The sequence below is a fragment of the Myotis daubentonii genome, chromosome 1 (assembly GCF_963259705.1).
Source record: "Myotis daubentonii chromosome 1, mMyoDau2.1, whole genome shotgun sequence".
Taxonomy (NCBI): domain Eukaryota; kingdom Metazoa; phylum Chordata; class Mammalia; order Chiroptera; family Vespertilionidae; genus Myotis; species Myotis daubentonii.
The window spans coordinates 78,286,632-78,312,128 of NC_081840.1; the positions used below are offsets into that span (position 1 = coordinate 78,286,632).

Sequence of the window (25,497 nt, forward strand, 5' to 3'; positions counted from 1 at the left end):
TGAGGAAGCTAATGGTAAAGTGCTTAGGGGGCAGAGGGAGGGAAAGAGAAAGGCCCAAGAGGGAGATCATACTGGGTCCTCTATCCTAAAGCTATTACGGGCCGGCCGGAGATTTTAGGGGAGGTCCCAGGGAAAGATCTTAATAGAATATTCATTAGCTTTCCAGGTGTGCCCATTCAGGACTGTGGTCTCCACTGATTGATTGGCTGGCACCAGGGCTGGCTTGTAATTATTCAATGCAGCTGGTTCTGATGTCAGCTGTGGCTGGTTTTATTGCTTATCTGGGCCTGGAGCTAGCTGAAATAGATATTATCTCCAGGGAGGAAAGGTCAGGGGGAGCAAACCTTGTGAAAAGCGATAGGGTAGGGGAGGAAACTCATGCCTGTCTAAGTGCCTACCACACTACTAATACTATACAGTTAGTGGTACTGCAGAAGGTTAGAGGCAGTACCTGGGTTGCAGGTTCCTTCTCTGGCCCCCCAGGGGCAAGTTCCGGAAGCAACCAATTGATGTGTCTCTCTCACATCCATGTTTCTCTCTCTATCCTCCTTCCTTCTTCCCTTCCACTGTCACTAAAAATCAATGGAAAAAATATTCTCAGGTGAGGCTTAACAACAACAAAAGAAGATGTAAGTGGGTTTATAGTCTGCAGTCTGCGTTTTTCACTGCAGAGCCATATGTAACTTCCTTACAACCAGTTGGAATATCCACAATAATATGTCCACATAACCAAACATTGTTATGTAAATTCTATTCTGACCCAGGTGATTCTTACTTTTTTCTTTATCTCCTCCAGAATGGATTGGTTTCATTGCAACCTGTGTTTCCGAAAAGATGGGAGCCATTACTTTGTCACCAGCTGTGGCCATATTTTCTGTAAAAAGTGCGTGACTCTGGGTGAGTAACTTAACTGTTTTCAGATTCAGGCTTTTAACTTGGAAATGATTAGCCATTTCTCGGTGAAACTTGGGATAAAAATGACTTAGTAGCCAAAGGTGGTGTGGATACAGTAGGAAAGTGTTGATTATGGTGTTAACGTAAAAAAAACCATTGAAACCTGTAAAGAATTTTTGTGAGTTTATTTGAGCCAAACTGTCGACATATGCCGGGAAGCAGAACCTCAACGAATTGAGATAGTGCTCCGGAGAATGGCAGGGTTACATCCGTATTTATACATGAAATTCATTGGTGACAGATTTAAGGAGGTGGGATCAAGCGAAGCGGGGGGGGGGGGGGGGGGGGTGGAACCTCTGTGATAGGATAAAAAGTAAAATGATGGACACATACTTAGGTGGGTGCAGGAACAATTAACATGACAAATGAAAGAATCTGCTGCATCTGTCCTGGGCCCAGCACACCCGGCCCTGCCCCAGGGGCTCCAGATACAGGGAAATCACAAGTTACCCAGACATTTCAAGGGTATGTTATCATAGATGCAAAGACAGATAGGCTCAGCTACAGTAAAGGTTGACCTTATCAGTGAAGATATCGGCTTAGGACGTAACTGCCCACCATAACTGCTTTTAGTTAAGGTTTAATTTCAGACCATCCTTTGTGGTTACTTTAGGTCTCCGAGTCTGCAAAACTGCCATGCAGACCTCTCCTGAGCTTGTCAGGTCAGCATGTGGCCCTTTTCGTCCACAATGGATATTGGAGAAATCTATTAATAAAAAATGATTTAGCGAGTGGAATACCCATTACTTGAGCACCAAAACATACTTGTCAGTGTTTTGAAACCTATAGCAGTGAGAAAGCCACAAGATTATCAGACTGATTAAAGAAAAGATAAAAAAAATAACAAGAAGGCATGGGGGAAACTTTGCTTGATAGCAAGAGCCATTTCTAATTGGAAGTGGTCTAGCCTGTGAAATCAGTTTTATTAGAAATGTTTGTGATGGTGGTGGTAGTGGTGATACCTTTGCAGTTTAAAGAGTATTTTCAAATGTACCAATTTTATGTATTCTCACCATAATCCCATGAGGTTGTCAATGTAAGAAACATTCAAACCTATAGAGAATTTTTGTGAATTTATTTGAGCCAAACTATCAACAAATGCCGGGAACAGAATCTCAACGGATTGACAAAATGCTCCAGAGAATGGCAATTTTGCACCTTATTTTATACCTTACAATCTAAAGAGAAGATGTGAGTGGGTTATATGAAATCCATTGGTGATAGATTAGGGAGGGGGGCAGGAAGCAAAGCGGGGGAGGGGAGACCTCTGGAATTGGATAAGTAAAATGACAGACATTTTAGGTAGGTGGGTACAGTATAGTTAACAGTCAACAATTAACATGATAACAATAACAATTAGAGGATTTATGGTCTCCACCCTGTTTGTGCCCCAGGGGTCTGGAAAAAGGGGAGTTACCCTGACATTCCAAAGGTAGGTTATGTAGTACTTGCAAAAGACAATACGCTCAGTTAAGGTAAAGATTGCTTTTTGTCAGGAAAGATTTTAGCCTAGGACATGACTATCTGTCCTAAACTGCTTTTAGTTAAAAACTTTTAATTTTAGAACGTCCTTTGTGGTTACTTTAGGTCTCTGAGTTTGCAAGGCCGCCTTGCAGGCCTTCCCTAGACTAGTCAGGTTAGCATGTGGCTCCTTTTCATCCACAAGGTAATTATTTGTTTTTTGTTAATCCTCACCCGAGGATATTTTTCCCATTGATTTTTAAAGAGAGTGGGAGGGAGGGGAAGAGGGGAGAGACACATACACCGGTTGGTTGTCTCCTGCATCTGCCCTGACCAGGGGCTGGAGATCAACCGGCAACTGAGGAATGTGCCCTGGATCGGAATGGAACACAGGACCCTTCAGTCAGCTGGCCGATGCTCTAACCACTGAGGAAAACCAACTAGGGTTCACAAGGTAATTATTAATAGACCCACTTTACAAATGAGGAATTGTCTCAGATAGTGTAAGTGATTTGACCAAGTTCTTGCAGCTATTAAGTCTTAGAAATGAGACTTGAATTTAAAGTGTTTTTTGTTTTGTTTTCTTTTGGTTTTTAAATATATTTTTATTGATTTCAGAGAAAGGAAGGGAGAGGAAGAGATAGAAACATTGATAATAAGAGAGAATCATTGACCAGCTGTCTCCTGCACGTCCCCCACTGGGGATCGAGCCCACAAACCGGGTATGTGCCCTTGATCAGAATTGAACCTGGGACCCTTCAGTCCGCAGGCCAACGCTCTATCCACTGAGACAAACTGGCTAGGGCTTCGTTTTGTTTTTTTAATGCTAAAATACAGGGTATGGAGTAACCCAGAAGAGGGTCTTAGGATAGGGTGCTTTGGTCAGGAAAGATTTTATAGCAGAGGTACTGTTTCAATAGATTTTTGAATAATAAACTGGAGTTTGCCAAGTGGCTATGCAGGGAAGATTATTCTAATTCAAGAGAAGAACATGTATAAAGGCACACCACATCATAAACCATAGTGTGGGGGACTGCACATGGTTGAGGTTTGTAGAGCATAAAAATAAGGTAAGATTGGTGATAGATGGGGCTAGAACAGGTAGGCAGTGGCCAGATAATGGAAGGCTCTATATTCTGGATTAAAGAAACTGAACTTCTTACCACAGGTGATGGAGAGTTGTCGAAGTTTGTTTTGTTTTTCTTAAATAGAAAAATGATTTGTACTCGCTACCTCACTCTAGCAATAATATGGAGGGAAGGCAGGGAAAAATCTTTAATTCCTGAGAAAGAAGAGTCAGGTTGGATAGCCTCTGGAGAAGCTTTTTCTGTATACCAGCGATTTTCAACTGTTATGCTGCAAGAGTTTTTTAAACCTGCACTTCCTGACTATTTAGTCAGGGGCACTAACCTCTTTTCCCTTAGATTGTCAACTAAAAAAAAAATACAACAGCCAACACAACAATAGCCATCCAGTATGAATGAATCAAAATTATACCTATATTTTTGTCTGAATTGGCAAAAAATAACTATCTTTTGGTGTGCCACAAAATTTTAGTAATTAATATGTGTGCCATGAGATGAAAAAGGTTGAAAATCACTGCTCTATATGAATCTCACGACCCTTTTAAATTATCTGTTAATGTAATAAAGCTGTTGACTATGGTAACAGCAGCTCAGTTTGGAGCCGTTTGTCTCAGTGAAGTATATGCCATGTGATGCTTTCTCCTGACATGGCATTTATCTTTTTTTTTTAATATATCTTTATTGATTTCAGAGAGGAAGGGAGAGGGAAAGAGAGAAACATCCATGATGAGAGAGAATTATTTACTGGCTGCCTCCTGCACCTCCCGCACTGGGGATCAAGCCCCAAACCCCCAAATGTGCCCTTGACCAGAATCGAAACTGGGACCCTTCAGTCCACAGGCCGATGCGCTATCCACTAAGCCAAACCAGCTAGGGCCTGATATGGCATTTATCTTAATCAATAACCTGTGCTTAATCAATAACCAATAATCAATAACCTCTAAAATTTCAACTTATAAGGAAAGATTCAGAGTTTTTCATTTTCTCACCTTTCAGAATGGGTTAATTAGAGAATGAAAGTAGGAGAGCTTCAAAACATGATCCAAAATAATTAGCAAAGTAAGAACAGAGCAGGAATAATTGGGAGGTGTCTTACAGTATCTGATCTGTGCTTACTGTCAGGTAGGTGGGATAATAAAGAATAACTTAAAGTTGAAATCATTGGTACTCTTCCACTCTTTCCAGTACTCTTATAAATGTCCTTCAGTACTCCTGTTGGGATGCTAGAACTGTCCCTCACCTGCAGAAGAAAACTGGGAAATTATAAAGAGGGAACTAGATAGAGGTCAATGTAAGAAACATTCAAACCTATAGAGAATTTTTGTGAGTTTATTTGAGCCAAACTATCAACAAATGCCAGGGACAGAATCTCAACGGATTGACAAAATGCTCCAGAGAATGGCAATTTTGCACCTTATTTTATACCTTACAATCTAAAGAGAAGATGTAAGTGGGTTATATGAAATCCATTGGTGATAGATTAGGGAAGGGGGAGAAAGCAAAGCAGGGGAGGAGGGAACCTCTGGGATTGGATGATAAGTAACATGACACATATTTTACATAGGTGTGAAAGTCTTACTTGGCATCAACATACAAGTTTGGAAATACTAATTTAGAGAACGGAGCTCAAGTTGATGTCCTTTTATAGCAAATGATATTCTAAATTTTCTCTCCTCTTGGTAGCCTACTTGACTATTACCATGTACTTGGGAAAATCTTACCTCTTATCCATGAAAACGAAGCATTTATTTCCCCTTTCCTCCCTAGAAAAATGTTCTGTTTGTGGAGCTGCTTGCAAGCATCTGGCTCTTTCTGATAAAGTAAGTTTCTCTTCCTTTCCCACCAACCATTTTATTCCATTCCTAGCCTGTAGGAAGTATACAAAGAATATAGTTGATAAGTGATTAAGCATTGAAATTTTTTTTTAAAAAAAGGAAAAGAAACAAACAAAATTCACTAGTAGCAATTGTAAAAAATAGGGTAAGCAAGAGATAAAATAATTATTTGTGGCTATTTTTACAGAAGCACTGGGTAAGGATATTTAAGACATATAGCACAATGAAATAATATCAGGTGCTTTTGGAAGGGATGGTATATCCTTTGCCATATTTGCCAGTATTTTATTTCATTCCATTGTGGATATACTCAATGTTTGTGTTACTCTCTTCATAGATGAAACCTCAGGAGAAGATGTACTTCAAAAACCCTGTGGAGACAGCTTTGCAGCATTTTAGTCACATCTCTCAGGTATGAGAAACAAAAGTGAAAAAACTCTGATTCTCCAGGCAAGTTCTAATGGCATCTTATGTCTTTATCAAAAGTTTTCTTTAGCCGAAACCGGTTTTGCTCAGTGGATAGAGTGTCGGCCTGCGGACTGAAAGGTCCCGGGTTCGATTCCGGTCAAGGGCATGTACCTTGGTTGAGGGCACATCCCCAGTAGGGAGTGTGCAGGAGACAGCTGATCGATGTTTCTAACTCTCTATTTCTCTCCCTTCCTCTCTCCAAAAAATCAATAAAATATATATTTTTTTAAAAAAAGTTCTCTTTAGACTGCATTTGTGCACAATGGACAGAAATGGGCTGCTCTGATTGCTTTCTTTACTGATGATATACATCTCAATAGTTAACTTTTTACTGACCCAGAATCTGTGAAAGCTATAAAAGCCAAGATGTAGCTGACATCTTGCCTTGCCTTGTACTTTCCAGTTCTATTAAGAAATGTTTTTTCAATAAGATATTTGAATATCTTTTTGTTTTGTTTTTTTGTTAATCCTCACCTGAGGATATTTTTCCTTTTTTTTTTTTTTTTTTTTTTTATAAAGAGTGGATGGGAGGAGGAGAGACAGAGAGAAACATTGATGTGAGAGAGAGACATTGATTGGTTGCTTCCCGCCTGAACCCCAACCAGGGCTGGTTATTGAGCCTGCAACTGAGGAACTGAGGTACCTGCCCTTGACTGTTATTGAACCTGGGCACCTTCAGTCCACATGATATCTATCCACTGAGCCAAACCGGCCAGGGCTATTAAGTAATTTTTTAAGAATAAAGGTTTGCCCGGCCACTGTGGCTCAGTGGTTGAGCATCTACCCATGCACCAACAGGTTGCTGGTTTGATTCTGGTCAGGACATTGTCCAGCTTTCAGGCTTGATCCCAGAGGGGTGTACAGGAGGCAGCCAATCAACGATTCTCATCATTGAATTGATGTTCCTCTCTTTCCCCCTCTCTCTTCCTCTGAAGTTAATAAAAATATATTTTTTTATTATTTTTTATTTTTAAATATATTGTATTGATTTTTTACAGAGAGGAAGGGAGAGGGATAGAAAGTTAGAAACATCGATGAGAGAGAAACATCGATCAGCTACTTCCTGCACACCCCCTACTGGGGATGCGCCCGCAACCAAGGTACATGCCCTTGACCAGAATTGAACCTGGGACCCTTCAGTCTGCAGGCCGACACTCTATCCACTGAGCCAAACCGGTTAGGGCGGAATATATATATTTTTAAAAAGACTAGCCCTTGCTGGTTTGGCTTATGGATAGAGCGTCAGCCTGTGGACCAAAAGGTCCTGGGTTAGATTCTAGTCAAGGGCATATACCTCGTACCTCAGTTGCAAGCTCCTCCCTGGTCCGGCCCTGGCCTGGGCTCATGCAGGAACCAAACTGATATGTTTCTTTCACATCGATATTTCTCTCTGTCTTTCCCTCTCTTTTCCACCCTCTCTAAAAATCAATGGGAAAATATGCTCGAGTGAAGATTAAAAAAAAAAAAGAATAAAGAAGATTCTAGGGAGCTTTATCACCCTTCTGTTCAGTTAAATGAATCTTTTAAAACTTGATTTGAATATATAAGCCTGACCCTGTAAACAATGGATTTATTTAGTGGTCTTTCAACCTTTTGCTTGTAGACCAAAGTTCAAGAAAGGACTTCTTGTTTCTCATTCTTTTTTTTTTTCTTCTTTTTTTTATATATTTTATTGAACTTTTACAGAGAGGAAGGGAGAGAAATAGAGAGTTAGAAACATCGATGAGAGAGAAACATCGATCAGCTGCCTCCTGCACATCTCCTACTGGGGATGTGCCCGCAACCCAGGTACATGCCCTTGACCAGAATTGAACCTGGGACCCTTCAGTCCGCAGGCTGACACTCTATCCACTGAGCCAAACTGGTTTTGGCTTGTTTCTCATTCTTGCTTTTTGATAAAACTTTCTTATTCTATCTAATAAAGAGGGAATATGCTTATTGACCCTCACACCTTTGCAAAGATGTCAGTGCCCACAGCCAATAAGGAGGGAATATGCTAATTGACTGCCCCGCCCTCAAAGATGGTGGTGCCCACAGCCAATGAGGAGGCACCCAGTCCCCGCATGCCTGCCTCCGGAGACCCCCAGTCTCCTCAGCCTCCCAGCTGCCCAGGGCTGGCCCGAGGTGCAGGCAAGCCTTGGATGGTGGATGCCCAGATGCCCAGGGCCTCTCAAGGCTCAGGTAACCAGGGCTGGTCGAGGCTTGTGCTGCCGGCAGTGGCAGTAACAGAGGTGTGATGGGGCATCGCCTTCCCCTGATCTCTGGGTCGCCTCCTGCCCCTGAGGGCTTCCGGACTGTGAGAGGGGACAGGCCTGGCTGAGGGACCACCCCCTCCAGTGCATGAATTTTCATGCACTGGGCCTCTAGTGTATATATATTTATGTGTGTGTGTATATATATATATGTGTGTGTGTGTGTGTGTATGTGTGTGTGTGTATTTCTTCATTTAGTATTCATAAGTGGGTGCCAGAATTTTAGAAAAATATTTTTCTTTTTCTGATGCTTACCATACCATTGACTTGGTCAGGAGTTATAGGAATGTAGAAGAATATATGGAAGAGAAGGCAAGACAACAATTTAAAAGAGTTTCCAAATATAAGCTTTGGTTTTTACCTTTCACTCTCAGTTCTCCCCTGAGATTATTTCATAATCTCATGGGATTCCTATCTTAGCATGTTTGTTGAGATTTTTGTCACAGTTCTACTCTTCTCATTCTTAGGAAAGTATCCTTTTCCTAAACATGAAGAGGAGCCTTAGTCATTTTCTAGCTGAAGATAGTAGATTTAATTTTTCTTTGGTTTCACTCCTCAATCCTAACTCTGGAGATAACGGAAGGGAAATTGAGGCTTTGGCTGCATTGTGCTTTTAGCCACTTGGGTGAAACATCATATTTTGGATGATATTTAACATTATGGGGAGATAAAATCCAGCTGGGACTGAAGGAGAAATGTAAACAAGGTCACATGAGCAAGAGAAAGAGCAGACCTTTAGTTAATAACTAAACCCAGGATTAGCTAATGATTAGCAGAGAAATTATATGTAGTCTGAATCTTAACCTACCTTTCATGGGACCAATTACACATGGTCAAATAATCAAGATAAAATAAATGGAAAGGGTCAGTTAATCATCACTTTAGTAAAGGGCCAGTTTGGTGAAGTCAGCAATGTCTGAAAATGTGTTTTCCTAGTCTGTGAAGTTGAATAATTGACCCAAGAAATGTCTAGATTGCCTTATTCAGGCCTCTGCTCAAATTTTCCTTTCAGTCAAACCTTTACTGACTTCCATACCTCAAATAATAGCCCAACACTCTCTACTTTTCCTGCTTTATTTTTCACCATAGTTCTTATCTCTAATACTATAAAATATATTTGTTTATTGTTTGAATCTGGCACTGAAATGTAAGCTCCATGAAGGCAGAGATTTGGTTGGTTTTGTTTATTGTTATATCTTCAGATAGTTCTTAATATGTAATGGACACTCAAAAAATTGTTGAATGAATGAATGAATGAATGAATGTTGATCTAAATATCCATTTTAATTATCCCCAATCTCTGTAATGACTTGACAAGGGCATTTTTCTGCTGTACTACTCTATGGCCGATAGTTTTATCAAGCTGCTCATTTTGAGTTCTTTACTCACTTATAGATAAAATTATCTAACTATATTTGGGAATTGGAGAGCCCCATATGGACCTGTTAGCTTTCTTTTATTCCAAGGTCATAGACTACATGCACTCATATCCACAACTAGTCATCTTTCAAATGCCAGTGATTGTTCCTTCATTGGTAAAGCCTCCTCTGATTTCTGTTCTGTCCTTTGTACTCCTATCCCACCTTCTTCTTAATTCTGCAAAAATGTTTGAATTTATTTGTTCATATGTCTGTTTCTCTCATTGAACTGAAGCTTTTGAAAGGCAGGTATCATATTTGTATTGCCCAATGCCTAACTATGTACCTGGAACCAATTAGGTACATAAAACACATTTATTAAGTGAATGAATGCACATGTATGGCTAGAAGGATGAGAAAGAGGAATAATTCAAGGTAAGGTCAAAGAGAGAGGCTTGATAGTATAGGAACTGGTAGGCCATGGTAAGGAATTTAGGTTTTTCCTGAAGTGCAGTGTGATACCGTTAAGGGTTTTAAGCAAAGAAATGGCATTATCTGATATATAATTTTCAAAGAGAATCTGGTTGCATTGTGGAGAATGGATTATACAAATGTTAAGAGTAGAAGCAGGAAGACCAGTTATGAGGCTATGGGAGAAATCTAAGCAAGCCTGCTTGGGCCAACGTGGTATTTTATACTTCCCTTTGAAAACAAACAATACAAACTTCTTTTTACTTGTGTGGTCTTTCATTATTTTCCTGTAGGTTTGTGACCTTTCAAAATCTATTGTGAGTTTTCTCACATTATTATTTAAATTAATATAGTACTTTACAGTTTTCAGAATGCTTTCACAGCCCTGGCTGGTTTGGTTCAGTGGATAGAGCATTGGTCTGCGAACCAATTCACCCCTTTATTGATTTTTTAAATATATTGTATTGATTTTTTACAGAGAGGAAGGGAGAGGGATAGAGAGTTAGAAACATCAATGAGAGAGAAACATCGATCAGCTGCATCCTGCACACCCCCTACTGGGGATATGCCCGCAACCAAGGTACATGCCCTTGACCGGAATCGAACCCGGGACCCTTGAGTTCGCAGGCTGACGCTCTATCCACTGAGCCAACACTGAGCCAAACCGGTCAGGCGGGCCCATTCACTTTAAAATTGAGAACAAATAACATAAATATAAATAGGACATCAAACAGAGTAGGAAATAGAGAGGGGAGGTTAAGATAAAAAAGAGAGAAAGGTATAGATTCACAAAGAAAGACCAATTCAGAGGAAAAGACACAAATGGATATACAGAAACTTTGATAAATTTAGTGTTGGGTTGACAAACTTTTTCTAAAAGGGCCAGTAAATATTTTAGGCTTTGCAGGCCATACAATCTGTATTGCAGCTACAAAACTCTGCTTGTAATGCAGAAGCAGTCATGGGCAGTATGTAACAAATAGATATGGCTGTGTTCCAGTAAAATTTTATTCATAAAAACAGGCAGCTAAGTCTGACTTACATGCTTCAGTGGCTGAGCATTAACCCATGAACCAAGAATTCCCCGGTTCAATTCCCTGTCAGGGCACATGCCCAGGTTGTGGGCTTGACCCCCTCTAGGAGGCATGCGGAGGCAGCCAATCAATGTCTCTCTCTTCGATACTTCTATCTCGATATCCCTCTCCCTTCTGCTCTTAAATCAATAAAATAAAATAAGTAAACAAACATTTTTAAAAAGAAATATTAAAACACACACACACACACACACACACACAAAACAAGGCAGCTAGCCATGGTCTGTAGTTTGCTGACTTTGACGTCATGTTTTGCTAACATATACATTAATAACTACCATATCTACCATTTGAATAAAATCATGTCAAGGCCTGATCTCATCAGTAGAACTGACCAATTCTTCATCTCTCACTTAAATTAAAAAATTGAACAACTGAGATTCAATGGTGCTTTTGAAGAAAGATTTTATTTAGTCTAAATTTATTTTACCTGAAAAGGAAAAGCAATTTGTCAGTACTTAAGATTTCTGAAACAGTATAGTTGAACTCTTTTTCACCACTGAGTGGGAGGTTGAGGAACCTTTAGCCAGTGTGAGAGGTAATATTATTTTGATAAACCGTGCAGCCCAAAACTTAACTCCCAATCTGGTGGGCTGCTGTGGCTCTCTCATCGACATCTAATTGCTTTTGATAAGGATACATTTTTAGGATTCTTTTTTGCTCAAATCTGTTCTCTCTGAGCAACACAATAATCTATTTCAATTACAAACCTGAACGTGAAACTGCCTTTTCAAAACACTTTGGTGGCTTTCTGTCACAAGTTTCAGACTCTTGAGAGTGACACCTAGATCCCTTAATGGTCTGTTTCCTTCTAACCTCTGCGATCTCATCCACAACTCCCACCTCACATCTTACTAATACATGCCAACGTAAGTTCTTAGGTAGGTTATTTATTACCTAATGTATAAAGTAGGCTTAATTATTTGTAGTTCTTTTATATATCATACTAGAGACCCGGTGCACGAAATTTGCATATGGGGGGTGGGGGGTGCCCCTCAGTCCGGCCTGTGCCCTCGAGGGATGTCTGATTACCAGACATCCCTCGCACAATCCAGGACGCTGCATGCACCAATGACCATACTTTTCATACAGGTGAAAGGCATCTTGCTGTTGTATGGGCAGCTACATTTTTTTTTGCCCTGATTATAAAAAGTAGTATATAACGTGATCCTTCTGAGGCAGTAGTACCATTTTCCCCATCTTATGGATGGAAAAACTGAAGCAGAGAGGTTAAGTCACTGGCTTTGTCACACAGTTATAAGTGTCAGAATCAGGGCTGACCATAAAATGTGCAAGCCAGAGTCCATGCATGTCATTGCTGCATCATCCTGTTGTTTCAGTGTTAGAGTAGCCTTGCCAGGTTTTAATTTTTAAATCTAAGAGACTGTTCCCAATATATAGGGTAGGGTCCCTAGGCCTGGCCAGCAGGGCTGATCTGTAGGACAATGGGCAAGGAGGGGCACCCACCTTGGCTGGCAGCCTGGTGTTGCTAGCTGCCCCCCCCCCCCCCCCCATTGCCACCACTGGTTGCCTCCCTCTGGAGGCGGGGGCAAGAGGCTCAACACAGGAGCTGCCCCCAGCTCCTGCATCGGCGTCTGCCCCCTAGTGGTCAGTGTGCATCATAGCAACCAGTCGGTTTGCCGTTTGGCTGATTTGCATATTAGGGTTTTATTATATAGGATAGTTTCATAACTCTATGCCTAGAATACCTGACTTCCACACTCTGAAGCCTGAATAGTTACCTCTTAATCATTATTTCTGTACTTTATACTATACATAACTTTGTTCTGCATATCACCTTGTGTTTTATTAGTTCATACATCTGATCTCTTCTACTATATGGTGATGAGCTACTAAAGGACAAGGACCCATACTATTCACTTTAACATTTCCAGTTCCATCACCCTGCTTTACATGCCAGCCTTCTATTTATTCCTACTGCCACCCCATATAGATTATTTTACAGCCAAAACTAGATAGCATATAGTTTCAATCTGTAAATATTTCAGAGTGTGCCTCTAAAAGATGGAGACTCCTTCCTTAAATATAACCATGTCATGCTAAAATAATAATTCCCTAATATTATCAACTAATCAGTCAGCATTCACATTTCCCCAGTTGTCTTATAATTATCTTAAAACTTTGTTTGAATTGGGTTTTGGTAAGATCTATACAGTTCAGTTTTTTTCAAACTATAAGTTTCCTCTCATTTGTTTTTTTATTATTGTTGAAGAAAATGGTCTTTTGTCCTGTAGAGTTGTTCACAGTGCAGATTTTGTTCATGGAATCATTTTATGTGCTTGTCTGTGCTCTGTTTCTTCAGTAAGTTAATAGTGAGATTTAGGCTTACCTAGAATCATTTGATTGAGGGGGTGGGAGGCAAGAGTACTTGATAGCATTGTTGCATTTACCAAGAGGTATAAAATGATCTTCTGCATCTCATTTTGTGTGATGGTAGCCATTGATGAACTTCACATAGATCCATAATGCACTAAGAGAGGCAAAATGCTTATATTTTAATTTTGTCATTCCTGTCTCCTTTTTTTTAGCTGGAATATGTCTATAAAGAGAAATGTCCTTTTCTCAACTGTATGATTACCTTGAGATATAATTTTAAAAAACAAAGTAAGACCTTTAGATATTATGGAACAAAGGAGTCAGTTTCACAAAAGATATATAAACCAATAGGTTTTGAGTGTCAAAGTGAGAAAGCAATACCTTTAAAGTAAATTTCTAAAACTTAGCAATTTCTTAATAAATGTTCAAAACATTAAGATTGACGGGAATATAAATCTTCAACTAAAAAAAACTCTGACATTTAAAATGAGGTAGGAGAGCCATTCTTTAGCACAAAAAATAGTCAGTAAAGCTAATATTCATTTTAAATATATATTACTTTTAATAAACAAACAAAATCCCCTTTTAAAAATAAGTGTGAAATGCATACCCACATTGGACCAAAATATCTTATGTCTTATAATATACTGCTGAGTTCCCCCTTTGCTTCCATTACCGTGCTTCTCTCAGTATCTTTCAGTGATTTCTCCACCCTCTTGCCATTAACTGGACCTAATTCAGAACTGAAGTTTTAAAAACACTTTCTTCAGTAAATAAAATAAAAATTAACACTTGGAAATATCAAGATGTTATCAACAGATCTACTTTTGTGTGTGTGTGTATTTTTTTTTTAATCCTCACCTAAGGATATTTTTTCTATTACTTTTTAAGAGACAGTGGGAGAGAGGGAGGGAAGGAAGGGGGGCAGAGAGAGAGACAAACATTGGTGGAGAGAGAATGGTTGCCTCCTGAACCCTCCTTGGGTTTGTAGGCCGCCACTCTAACCACTAAGCAATGCCAGTTAGGGCTTCAACAGAACTACATTTATTATTATCTGTTCTTTTTATTTTAAAATATTAACAAAATAGCCGAAACCGGTTTGGCTCAGTGGATAGAGCGTCGGCTTGCGGACTGAAGGGTCCCAGGTTCGATTCCGGTCAAGGGCATGTACCTGGGTTGCGGGCACATCCCCGGTAGGAGATATGCAGGAGGCAGCTGATTGATGTTTCTCTATCATCGATGTTTCTGACTCTCTATCTCTCTCCCTTCCTCTCTGTAAAAAAATCAATAAAATATATTTATATTATCAAAATAATCCCCAAGTATTTTGTTTGTTTGTTTTTGTTTTGTTAACCCTCACCTGAGGATATTTTTCCATTGATTTTTAGGGAGAGTAGAAGAGAGAGGGAAAGAAAGAGAGAAACATTGATGTGAGAGAAACACATAGATTGGTTGCCTCCTGCATGAGCCCTGACTAGGGCCCAGGCTGGGGAGGAGCCTGCAACCAAGGTATATGCCCTTGACTGGAATCAAACCTGGACCCTCTTTTGTCCTCAGGCTGCTGCTCTATCCACTAAGCCAAACCGATTAGGGCAATCCCCAAGTTAAAAAACAACTGCCGAAACCGGTTTGGCTCAGTGGATAGAGTGTCGGCCTGCGGACTGAAAGGTCCCAGGTTCGATTCCGGTCAAGGGCATGTACCTGGGTTGTGGGCACATCCCCGGTGGGGGATGTGCAGGAGGCGGCTGATCGATGTTTCTCTCATCGATGTTTCTGACTCTCTGTCTCTCTCCCTTCCTCTCTGTAAAAAATCGATAAAATATATTAAAACAAAAAACAACAACAACAAAAACAACAAGTGAGCAAAATTTGTCCTTTAGAAAATAAAGAAGCCAACCTTTTTATGAGGCTGAAGGATTGGAATGAGGCATAATAATGAGTTTGCTAACAATTAAAAATTTTTAAAAATACTGAGATTCATTACTGAGTTAGGTTTAGAATCTTCTTTGGTGGATGTATTTTTTTTTTAATCCTCACTAGAGGATATGCTTTTATTGATCTTAGAGAAGATGTGAAAGAGAAACATCGATGTGAGAGAGAAACATTGACCCACTGCCTCCCATAAGAGCCCCAAATGGGATCAAACCTGTAAACTTTTGGTGTGTGGGACGACGTTCCAACCAACTGAACCATCGGGTGGGGGCTGGTGGACATATTTGAAATAAGCTAAACATTTTTACTCTAGCATCAGGCAAAACCACTTGTTCCTCTCCTCTAACACTTGTTTGTTTGTTTTTTACTACATTTTTAGTGATTTCAGAGAGGAAGGGAGAGGGAGAGAGAGAAACATCAATGATGAGAGAGAATCATTGATCGGCTACCTCCTGCACCCCCCCCTACTGGGGATCGAACCCAAAACCTGGGCATGTACCCTTGACTGGAATTGAACCTGAGACCCTTAGGTCCCCAGACCGACACTCTATCCACTGAGCCAAACCTGCTAGGGCTCCTCTAACACTTCTTATTTATTTATTTTTTTTTGTTCCTCTTTTCCCCCCCCCCATAACTCCCCTCCTCCCAGTTCCCGCCCCACCCTGCGCCCTCACTCCCCACCCACTGTCCTCATCCATAGGTGCACGATTTTTGTCCAGTCTCTTCCCGCATCTCCCACACCTCTTTCCCCCCCAACCCCCAAGAATAGTGAGTCCATTCCCTTTCTATGTCCCTGATTCTGTTATGATCACCAGATTATTTATTCACTTGATTCTTAGATTCACTTGTTGTAGATGCATGTTTGTTCATAATTTGTATCTTTGCCTTTTTCTTCTTCTTCCTCTTCTTAAAGGATACCTTTCAGCATTTCATATAATACTGGTTTGGTGGTGATGTGGTGATGAACTCCTTTAGCTTTTCCTTATCTGTGAAGCTCTTTATCTGACCTTCACTTCTGAATGATAGCTTTGCTGGATAAAGTAATCTTGGTTGTAGGTTCTTGGCATTCATCATTTTGAATATTTCTTGCCATTCCCTTCTGGCCTGCAAAGTTTCTGTTGAGAAATCAGCTGACAGTCGTATGGGCATTCCCTTGTAGGTAACTGAGTTTCTTTCTCTTGCTGCTTTTAAGATTCTCTCTTTGTCTTTTGCTCTTGGCATTTTAATTATGATGTGTCTTGGTGTGGTCCTCTTTGGATTCCTCTTGTTTGGGGTTCTCTGCGCTTCCTGGACCTGTAAGTCTATTTCTTTCACCAGGTGGGGGAAGTTTTCTGTCATGATTTCTTCAAATAGGTTTTCAATATCTTGCTCTCTCTCATCTTCTGGCACCCCTATAATTCTGATGTTGGTACGCTTGAAGCTATCCCAGAGGCTCCTTACACTATCTTCGTATTTTCGGATTCTTTTTTCATTTTGCTTTTCCAGTTGGGTGTTTTTTGCTTCTTCGCATTTCGAATCTTTGACTTGATTCTTGCGCTCCTCTGGTCTGCTGTTGGGTGTCTGTATAATATTCTTTATTTCAGTCAGTGTATGCTTAATTTCTAGTTGGTTCTTTATCACAACATCGAGGGTCTCATTAGATTTCTTGAGAATCTCACTACATTTATCGGCGGCTTCTAGACAGTTCTTGAGAGACCTTAAAAGTGTGGTTCTGAACTCTATGTCCTCCATGGACAATTTTGTCCTGCTTCTTTGTCTCCGCATTTTTTATGCTTTCTTGGTGCACCCCCTAATGGTCTTTGTGCGCAGTCTTGTTGTAGTTAAGCCTTGATTGTTGTCGGCAATACCGGGGGTCCTCTAACACTTCTTGCTGGTGGTTGTTTTTCTGCATTGGTCTTTCTTTTTCTTGGAATGGTCAGATCTGAGATTTTTGGATTTGAGTTTTTTGGGGGATAAGTAGGCAAAGTAGGCCTCCTTAGGCCTAGGCAAAAGGCCTCCAGTACTCCATTCTGCTCCCTGGAGTGCCACAGTGGGGTCTGTGGCACTCCAGGGAAGTCTCAAAGGGAGAACTGGTCCGGGGCAGGATTTGGATTTTCTTGGCCTTAGCCTGATACTTAATCTAACTGAAAACTTACCTCAAGAGGAGCTTAGGAGTTTGGCTGAGTGGATGGAGGTTGGGCCCTCAGACTGAAGGGTCCCGGGTACAATTCTGGTCAAGGGCACATACCTCTTCAGGAGGCAACCAATTGATGTGACTCTCTCACATCAATGTTTCTGTCTTTCCCCCTCCCTTCCACTCTCTAAAAATCAATGGAAAAATATCCTCAGGTGAGGATTAACAAAAAAATTAATTAAATGAATAAAAAAGAGTAGGTTAGGCCGAAACCGGTTTGGCTCAGTGGATGGAGCGTCGGCCTGCGGACTGAAAGGTCCCAGGTTCGATTCCGGTCAAGGGCATGTACCTGGGTTACGGGCATATCCCCAGTGGGAGATGTGCAGGAGGCAGCTGATCGATGTTTCTCTCTCATCGATGTTTCTAACTCTCTATCTCTCTCCCTTCCTCTCTGTAAAAAATCAATAAAATATATTAAAAAAAAAAAAGAGTAGGTTAGGAGTTTAGGATACTGTTTTTTAGCTATGGATTACATCTATCTGTAAAATCTATTGTTCCCCAATATTCCACTACCACCACCATGATTTTAGTTAACTCCCAGAATGCTGAGTGAATTTTTTTTCACTCCTGCACTGTTCAAATTTTCTAAAACAAACATGTTTTACTTCTATGAAATCAACTTTAAAAAATAGACTACAGTTAATTCTTATCTAGAACAGCGGTTCTCAACCTGTGGGTTGCGACCCCTTTGGCGGTTGAACGACCCTTTCACAGGGGTCACCTAAGACCATCCTGCATATCAGATATTTACATTATGATTCATAACAGTAGCAACATTACAGTTATGAAGTAGCAACGAAAATAATTTTATGGTTGGGTCACAACATGAGGAACTGTAGTTAAAGGGCCAGAAGGTTGAGAACCACTGATCTAGAACTAGTTTCATTTGCTTTGAGTAGAAAGGAAAGAGGTAAAAGCAACTTGCAAATTAGGTAAGAACAAAGGTTTATGACAAGATACTAAGATCAAAGGCCCTAGCCAGTTTGGCTCAGTGGATAGAGCATCTGCATGCAGACTGAAGGGTCCCAGGTTCGATTCTGGTCAAGGGCACGTACCTTGGTTGCAGGTTCCTTCCTGGCTGGGCCCTGGTCAGGGTGCATGCAGGAGGCAACCAATCAATATGTTTCTCTCACATTGATATTTCTCTCTGTCTTTCCCTCTCTCTTCTACTCTCTCTGAAAATCAATGGAAAAATATTCTCGGGTGAAGATTTAAAAAAAAGAAAGATACCATAATGTAGGAAAAACCTTAGACAAAAGGTTTAGTCTTGAGTAGGGAGAAAGCAGATGACACATAAATACTGCTGTGTATTCAAAAGTAGAGTTTGACAAAGCAAAAACCCTTTCTAAATATTAACTTTTGATTTGACTCAATAACCCCATGATATGCACATCATTCTATCAAATGGTGGCAAAAGATAAAATTATTTTTCCATGCCTAGAAATAAAATTCAGGAATAAGTAATCCCCTTCAGTGTCTCTTTCCCCTTTTCTATAGCAGCATAAGCAACCTGTATATGACTCTGCATGAGTTTCTTAGGGAAAGTAAGTTGGTTACTAGTGCTCTGGAATGTAGAAGTAATCTGATAAGTTAGATCAGAACCAATTCCAACATTTTTTTAAATATATTTTATTGATTTTTTACAGAGAGGAAGGGAGAGGGATCAAGAGCTAGAAACATCAATGAGAGAGAAACATCGATCAGCTGCCTCCTGCACACCCTCTACTGGGGATGTGCTCACAACAAAGATACATGCCCTTGATCAGATTCGAACCTGGGACCCTTCAGTCCACGGGCCGACGCTCTATCCTCTGAGCCAAACCAGTTAGGGCCCAACATTTTGTTTGTTTCACTCTTCTTGCTCAAGATGAAAGATTATTATTTTTTTAATATATTTTATTTTTTACAGAGAGGAAGGGAGAGGGATAGGGAGTTAGAAACATCGATCAGCTGCCTCCTGCACACTCCCCACTGGGGATATGCCCGAAACCAAGGTACATGCCTTTGACTGGAATCGAACCCGGGACCCTTGTGTCCGCAGGCCGACGCTCTATCCACTGAGCCAAACTGGTCAGGGCAAAAGATTATATTTTTTAAGGGCCCTCCTACTATGTCAGAATATTCTTTTTAAGATGTTAGGAGGCCATTGTCCTGGGAATGAACAGTTTTGTGTGTTTTTTCCTAATGCTGAACCCTCTAGTTCTGGGAAGTCATGAACTAGGCCAGATGCTCAGAAGAAAATGATCAATAATAAAGTGTGAGTTGAGGCCTGGCTGGCATGGCTCAGTGGTTGAACATCAGCCTATGAACTAGGTCACAGCTCAATTCCCTGTCAGGCCATATGCCCAGGTTGTGGGCTCGATCCCCAGTGTGGGGGGCAGGAAGTGGCCAATCAATGATTCTCTCTCATAATTGATGTTTCTGTCTCTCCCTCTCCTTTCCTCTCTGAAATCAATAAAAAAATATTTAAAAAAATAAAGTATGAGTTGATGTATTTTCCTTTGTTGCCAGAAGTAAGGAGTTATGGGGGTATTTGTCATAGGTCTCGTTTTCCTTCATAGGTGTGGAGTTTCCAGAAAAAACAAACAGATCTCCTCATCGCCTTTTATAAGCATAGAATTACAAAGTTAGAAGCAGCCATGCAGGAGGCACGGCAAACAATGGCCAACCAGAACAAGTAAGTGACAAATCAAATCACCAGAGAGCTTTTTTCTTGCATAGAAGCTATAGCCCTTAATTCCTATGGTTGCAAAGCCTGAAAATTGCTCCATATGTGTTTATGTTTATCTTGGGCAAATCAGGTACAGAATTTTTAGTCCCCTCAATCTCTATTTTATTTTCATTTTTCTTCCCTCGAGGGGTCCTCTTTACTTTATAGCTTTCCTTTCTTACTCCCCCGATCAAAAACTGCTTCTTCAGAGAAATCAGATATCGCTTTTTCACAGTGATAAAGATAAGAGACAGCATTTAAAATGTTACCTCTCGGAGGATACATTTTGGAAATCTTAAGCTAAAAGATGGAATCCTTGATGGAAATTTTCAGGTATCAACAGGCCAGCGGTTTATGTGGAGAGGAAATGGAATTCTATGTAAACTCCCCTGAAATCATACTAAGTGGCTGTTTATTTTGTCCATCTGATTCTTCTCATCATCAAAACTCTGCCATTGCCTCCCCGAATTACTAGATCTCTGAGAGGAATACTGGGTATGGTGGCAGGCATCTCTCCATAAGCATTAACTAGATATTAATCAAAATAATTATCTCACTGACCTACTAGAGCTGATTGTTTTCATCTTTTGCCTAGAGAGCTGTCAGTCTTAAGGAAAGAGAATGGAGAACTAAAGAAATCTCTAGCCATCCTGAAGGTGAGTGAAATTGATTTTCCTTACTATGATTTTCTTTCCTATTTTTCTGATCAATCTAGCAGACTAAATAGAATAGTGTTTCCTACCTTTTTCATATATAACTTGATAATGTGTGTACAAGCACACTGTAGTAGATACATGAGGCCACAGAAGACCTTGGAGGGCTGAAAGGGTCAGTATTTAGCACACTGATAGCCCATTCTTGAACATCAGTGAGTTACAACATACCATTTGGAAAGCTCTCTTATAAAAGAGACTAGAGGCCCAGTGCACGAAATTCGTGCACTTGCGGGGGGGGGGGGGGGTCCCCTCAGCCTGTCCTGCACCCTCTTGCAGTCCAGGACCCCTTGCTCCTTACCACCCACCTGCTCACTGCTCCTTACCACTCGGATGACTGTTCCTTAGCGCTACCGTGGAGGCAGGAGAGGCTCCTGCCACCACCACTGCACTCCCAAGCCATGAGCCCAGCTTCTGGCTGGGTGGCAGTGGGAGCACGCTGACCACCAGGGCAGCTCCTGCATTGAGCGTCTGCCCCCTGGTGGTCAGTGTGCATCATAGCAACCGGTCATTCGATCGTTCCACTGTTCGGTTGATTTGCATATTAGGTTTTTATATAGGATATCTATTGTAACTTAAAATTTCTCTTCAAGAATCCCAAGACACCTCAAGACCCTTCTTATGCCTCAAACTGCATTTCCTAGACATTTGTTTCTTCCTAAGAATGTACTCTGTACGTATATAATGTTCCTCTTGATCCTGCTCCTGTAACTATTATAGCACATTGTAATGCTGTCATTTTTCTTTTTCTCCCCTGTTTCCCCATGTATATTAGTCTACAGGATTCTCAATGTCTTTTTATGAGGAGTTAGAATTTTATTCCCCCAAAGCTAAAATTTTCCTAAGGAAACACTGCTGCTATTTTTTCTCCTATTGGAAGTCTTAACAACCACAGCTAGCAGACATTGCAGCTTACGTATCTAATAAGTAAGATCCACAGATTAAGACCCTTGAGCTTCAGTTTCCTTCACTCTCTCTTTTTTCTTTTTTCACTTATAGGAATCGCCAAGTAGGTACCAAGGAAGCAGGTCAGTTTTATCAGGCCCCATTCTACCCTCTTTGAAAATGTTTGTTCTTTCTTGACTCTTGGTTGTAACTCTTGTGTGGGCTCTGAGTTGAAGGAAAAGGTTGATGAACTTATCTTTCACTTCTCCAAGAAAGAGTTACTCACTGAAAAGTGCTGAAGTAAAATCTTGAAAGTAATGTTCCCCTTAACCATCATCTTATGAAATCCTACTCATCCTTCAGAATTCAACTCCCATGTCATTTCTTCTGTCAAGACTTCATTAGCTAGAGTAGGTGTTCTATTATTCATTTATGGAATAAATATTCATTAAGTGACCACTATTTATTAAATGCTGGGTATACATCACCAGTCATTCTAATTGGTAATTGTTAAATATTTTTAATGTTAGTCCTGTATTGGTGGATTAAAAAACACATGGCTCCTGTATTCTCAGAAGTTAGCCTGGTATTCTTTCATATTTCTGTACTTCTGATATGCCCATTATAACACTTAAACCTTGCTTTATTATTATTATTATGTCCTCCACTAACCTTTAGCCTCTCAGAGATAGGAATCATATTCTAGTATCTTTGTAATCTCAGTATCTAAGACATATAAGCACTAAATAAATGCTTGTTGGATAGATGGATGAGGGGATGGAGAGAGTAAGGGGGAATGGTGGATATATGAATGAATGGACAGTTGGTTAGATATATGTAAAGTTCAAAGTACATGGTAAGGCACTGAGGAAAGAAAGAAGGAAAGGAGGACTTCAAAACTTATCATGTTGTGGGCAATAAAGGGAAGAACTTAGGGAGTTGGACAGCCAAGTGGGTCTCATATGGAAACTTGGACTCCATATTTTGGATGATACCTGTTAATACATGATAATAAGCAATTTATTCTCAGAGAGAAAGCTATTACTTCTAAAAACAATGATTTGATTTATCCTCTAATGTGAAATTTCTACTTAGAGATATTAGAGCTGCCTCCTGTTTTTTCCTTGCAGGCCAACCACACCTCGACCAGTGGGCATTACTTCCCCAACACAGTCAGGTAGAGAACATCTTTTTTTTGTTTGCCCCAAAATCTGTGTGAGATGAATAAATATCTTTTTCCCATTTGGAAGATGGTTTCCTCTCAGAGACTATAATGTGATTTCCTTAACCTTATGTATGAAATGAGATCATAAGATACCCACTGGCAACCTATTGGCTAGGCAAGAGCATACTATTGATGGAAACTTTTCATTCTGCACTTTATTCCTTTTTAGTTACTCCAAGACCCAGTTGTCAGCATAGCAGTCAAGTGGTCAGGTGAGTAGGAAGCCTACATAGCAACATTAAACTGTTAGCCAAAGTTGGAAGATGAAAGAAATACTTAGATGTGGCTGAGATACAGACTAAGGAGACTTTAGGTCTCTGCAAAAGTTTAATGCCAGGTTTGTTTGTTTGTTTGTTTGTTTTGTTTTGTCTCACCTTATACAGCCGGTCCTCCTCAGTGGAGTCTATCCCTTATAGAGTGGCTGGCTTTAGTAGCAGCGTGGGACAAGTAAGTAAAAGTTACCTTCTCTTTCTAGACTGAGATTTATTTTTAATTTTTTAATTTTTATTGATTTTAGAGAGGAAAGGAGAGGGCAAGAGAGAGAGAGAGAAACATCAATGATGAGAATCATTGATCAGTTGCTCCTGCACACCCCATACTGGGTATTGAGCCCACAACCAGAGCATGTGCCCTGACCAGGAATTGAACTGTGACCTGGTTCATAGGTCAGTGCTCAATCATTGAGCCACACCAACCAGGCTAGTGTGAGATTTCTAATGCTAAATGAAAGCAAAGATTTAAGGCAAGAATATTAAACTTATGTGATTTTGGCATAAGTTATCTGAGGACATCCTAGACTTCTCTTTTGGCAGCACAGACCTGAAGTTGGAAGCTGCTGCAGAGAACAAATAGGGGTGAAATAGTGGGAATGTTCAAGCACTAAATTAAGTTAGTCATAAGCATTTTGGAAGTAATATAGTGTGGACTAGATATCCAATTCAGGAGAACAAAATGTGCTTCAATGTGTAGATATAGAGAAGTGGCAAGGAATATGGAAGCCAGAAAATTAAGGTACGTTTATTAATGGATGTTTATTATTTGTCCATCAGGGAGCCAGAGGCGTTCAGGGAAGGCGCACTCCCAGCGACTCTTATACTGGTGAGAGGGAGGAAAAAAAGGTGTCAGAAAACAAAATATTCTGTGCATACACCAGCAGATTTCTGGTTTTCTGTGTATAATATAACGCCATTTTATTTTGTTTGTTCCAGTGATTCCAGATATCCACACATATAGTATTACTTTTCAAATAATGCTATTTCTGTTCTCAAACTGATAAGGGGGAAAGAAGAGGTTTGAATGATAGAAAGTCATTGAAAACCTCATCTAGTCAAGCCGATAACTTGAATAAAATAATTGACTTGGATTTTTTAAATTGCCACAAGATGGCAGTAGAAGTTAGGCTTAAAAGGAGGGTAACTAGATGCCAATTTTGTTAGCCTACAGCAGGGGTCCTCAAACTACAGCCCGCGGGCCACATGCAAATACAAATATTGTATTTGTTCTCATTTTGTTTTCTTACTTCAAAATAAGATATGTGCAGTGTGCATAGGAATTTGTTCATAGTTTTTTAAAAAATATTTTTTTTTTTATTGATTTTTTACAGAGAGGAAGGGAGAGAGATAGAGAGTTAGAAACATCCATGAGAGAGAAACCTCGATCAGCTGCCTCCTGCACACCTCCTACTGGGGATGTGCCCGCAACCCAGGTACATGCCCTTGACCGGAATCGAACCTGGGACCTTTCAGTCCGCAGGCTGACGCTCTATCCACTGAGCCAAACCGGTTTCGGCCATAGTTTTTCTTTTAAACTATAGTCTGGCCCTCCAATGGTCTGAGGGACAGTGAACTGGCCCCCTGTTTAAAAAGTTTGAGGACCCCTGGCCTATAGGATATCTGGCTTCTTCACTGTGTATTAAACATAAATATTTTCCAGTGAAGAAATATTTTTGTTCCACCCACTTTTCTTTTCTCTTCCCCCTTAAAATTACTGTTATTACTATTTTTAAGGATATTAGAGAATACTTATCAGAGATTTCCCTTTCTTTCCAAAAAGGCAATTTGAAATTTGCAAATCTCTTTAGAATAACCATTTTTTAATTTCACCAAAGTCTCTCCATTGTTCCATACTTACCTCTTTGAAAAATGTAGGTGTCCTAGCAAATTTACATTTTTTAAATATATTTTTTATTGACTTCAGAAAGAGGAAGGAAGAAGGAGAGATAGAAACATCAATGATGAGAGAATCATTGATTGGCAAGGGGTTGAGCCCATAACACAGGCATGTGCTCTGACCAGGAATCAAATCGTGACTTCTTGGTTCTTAGGTTGAAGCTCAACCACTGAGCAACACTGGCTGAGCTACCCAATTTATTTATGGTAATTTTTATAGTAATATTCCCTCTTTAATTTCTGATTTTAGTTATTTGAGGCTTCCTTATTTTTTCCTTGGACAGTATGGCTAAATACTAAATGTTAATGTTTTGTTGATCACTTCAAAGAACCAAAGATTAGAACAGAAATTAATGAACTAGGGAATAGAAAATAG

General features: G+C 40.1%; 1 protein-coding gene across 1 annotated transcript in view; it reads left to right on the forward strand.

The window, feature by feature from the left end:
* The first annotated feature begins 797 nt into the window (after nucleotides 1–797).
* Nucleotides 798–25,497, forward strand: part of RNF212B (ring finger protein 212B) — a 28,199-nt gene continuing 3,499 nt past the window's right edge. The window contains exons 1-10 of the mRNA XM_059708079.1: nucleotides 798–897; nucleotides 5,268–5,320; nucleotides 5,673–5,747; nucleotides 19,982–20,097; nucleotides 20,726–20,786; nucleotides 21,843–21,871; nucleotides 22,859–22,905; nucleotides 23,123–23,165; nucleotides 23,337–23,400; nucleotides 24,003–24,051. Coding sequence (XP_059564062.1) covers nucleotides 798–897; nucleotides 5,268–5,320; nucleotides 5,673–5,747; nucleotides 19,982–20,097; nucleotides 20,726–20,786; nucleotides 21,843–21,871; nucleotides 22,859–22,905; nucleotides 23,123–23,165; nucleotides 23,337–23,400; nucleotides 24,003–24,051 — 637 coding nt within the window. The remainder of the gene's footprint in view (nucleotides 898–5,267; nucleotides 5,321–5,672; nucleotides 5,748–19,981; nucleotides 20,098–20,725; nucleotides 20,787–21,842; nucleotides 21,872–22,858; nucleotides 22,906–23,122; nucleotides 23,166–23,336; nucleotides 23,401–24,002; nucleotides 24,052–25,497) is intronic.